The sequence below is a fragment of the Buceros rhinoceros genome, unplaced genomic scaffold (genome assembly GCF_000710305.1).
Source record: "Buceros rhinoceros silvestris isolate BGI_N320 unplaced genomic scaffold, ASM71030v1 scaffold20770, whole genome shotgun sequence".
NCBI classification, from domain to species: domain Eukaryota; kingdom Metazoa; phylum Chordata; class Aves; order Bucerotiformes; family Bucerotidae; genus Buceros; species Buceros rhinoceros.
Genome location: NW_010391548.1, coordinates 10,716 through 11,151, shown reverse-complemented (window position 1 = coordinate 11,151; position 436 = coordinate 10,716). Strand labels below are relative to the sequence as shown.

The window sequence follows — 436 nt, the reverse complement described above, 5'->3', positions numbered from 1 at the left end:
CGGGCTCCGCGGAGCAGCCGCACCGGTCTCTCCTGAGCCCCGCTGCCTTTTCCAGGCTGGAGCTTGCCTCTGGTGGGCCAGGATTACCTGGAGATCCTCTCGGCCTGGTACTGCAGCTTCGGCAAGTGCTGCAGGACGGGAGACTGCAGGATAGTCAACAACATCACAGGTGGGTGCCGTGCTGCTCCTGGGAGACCCCCCGGGCTCCGCGGAGCAGCCGCACCGGTCTCTCCTGAGCCCCGCTGCCTTTTCCAGGCTGGAGCTTGCCTCTGGTGGGCCAGGATTACCTGGAGATCCTCTCGGCCTGGTACTGCAGCTTCGGCAAGTGCTGCAGGACGGGAGACTGCAGGATAGTCAACAACATCACAGGTGGGTGCCGTGCTGCTCCTGGGAGACCCCCAGCAGCGCTCGTCTCTGCTGCCCCTCCCCGCTGGCC

General features: G+C 65.8%; 1 protein-coding gene across 1 annotated transcript in view; it reads left to right on the top strand.

Moving 5' to 3' along the window:
* Positions 1 to 55: 55 nt before the first annotated feature.
* TOR3A (torsin family 3, member A) overlaps positions 56 to 436 on the top strand; it is a gene marked incomplete at its 5' end in the record, with an annotated part of 5,692 nt that continues 5,311 nt past the window's right edge. Inside the window, 2 exons of the mRNA XM_010142306.1 lie at positions 56 to 169; positions 256 to 369. Coding sequence (XP_010140608.1) covers positions 56 to 169; positions 256 to 369 — 228 coding nt within the window. The remainder of the gene's footprint in view (positions 170 to 255; positions 370 to 436) is intronic.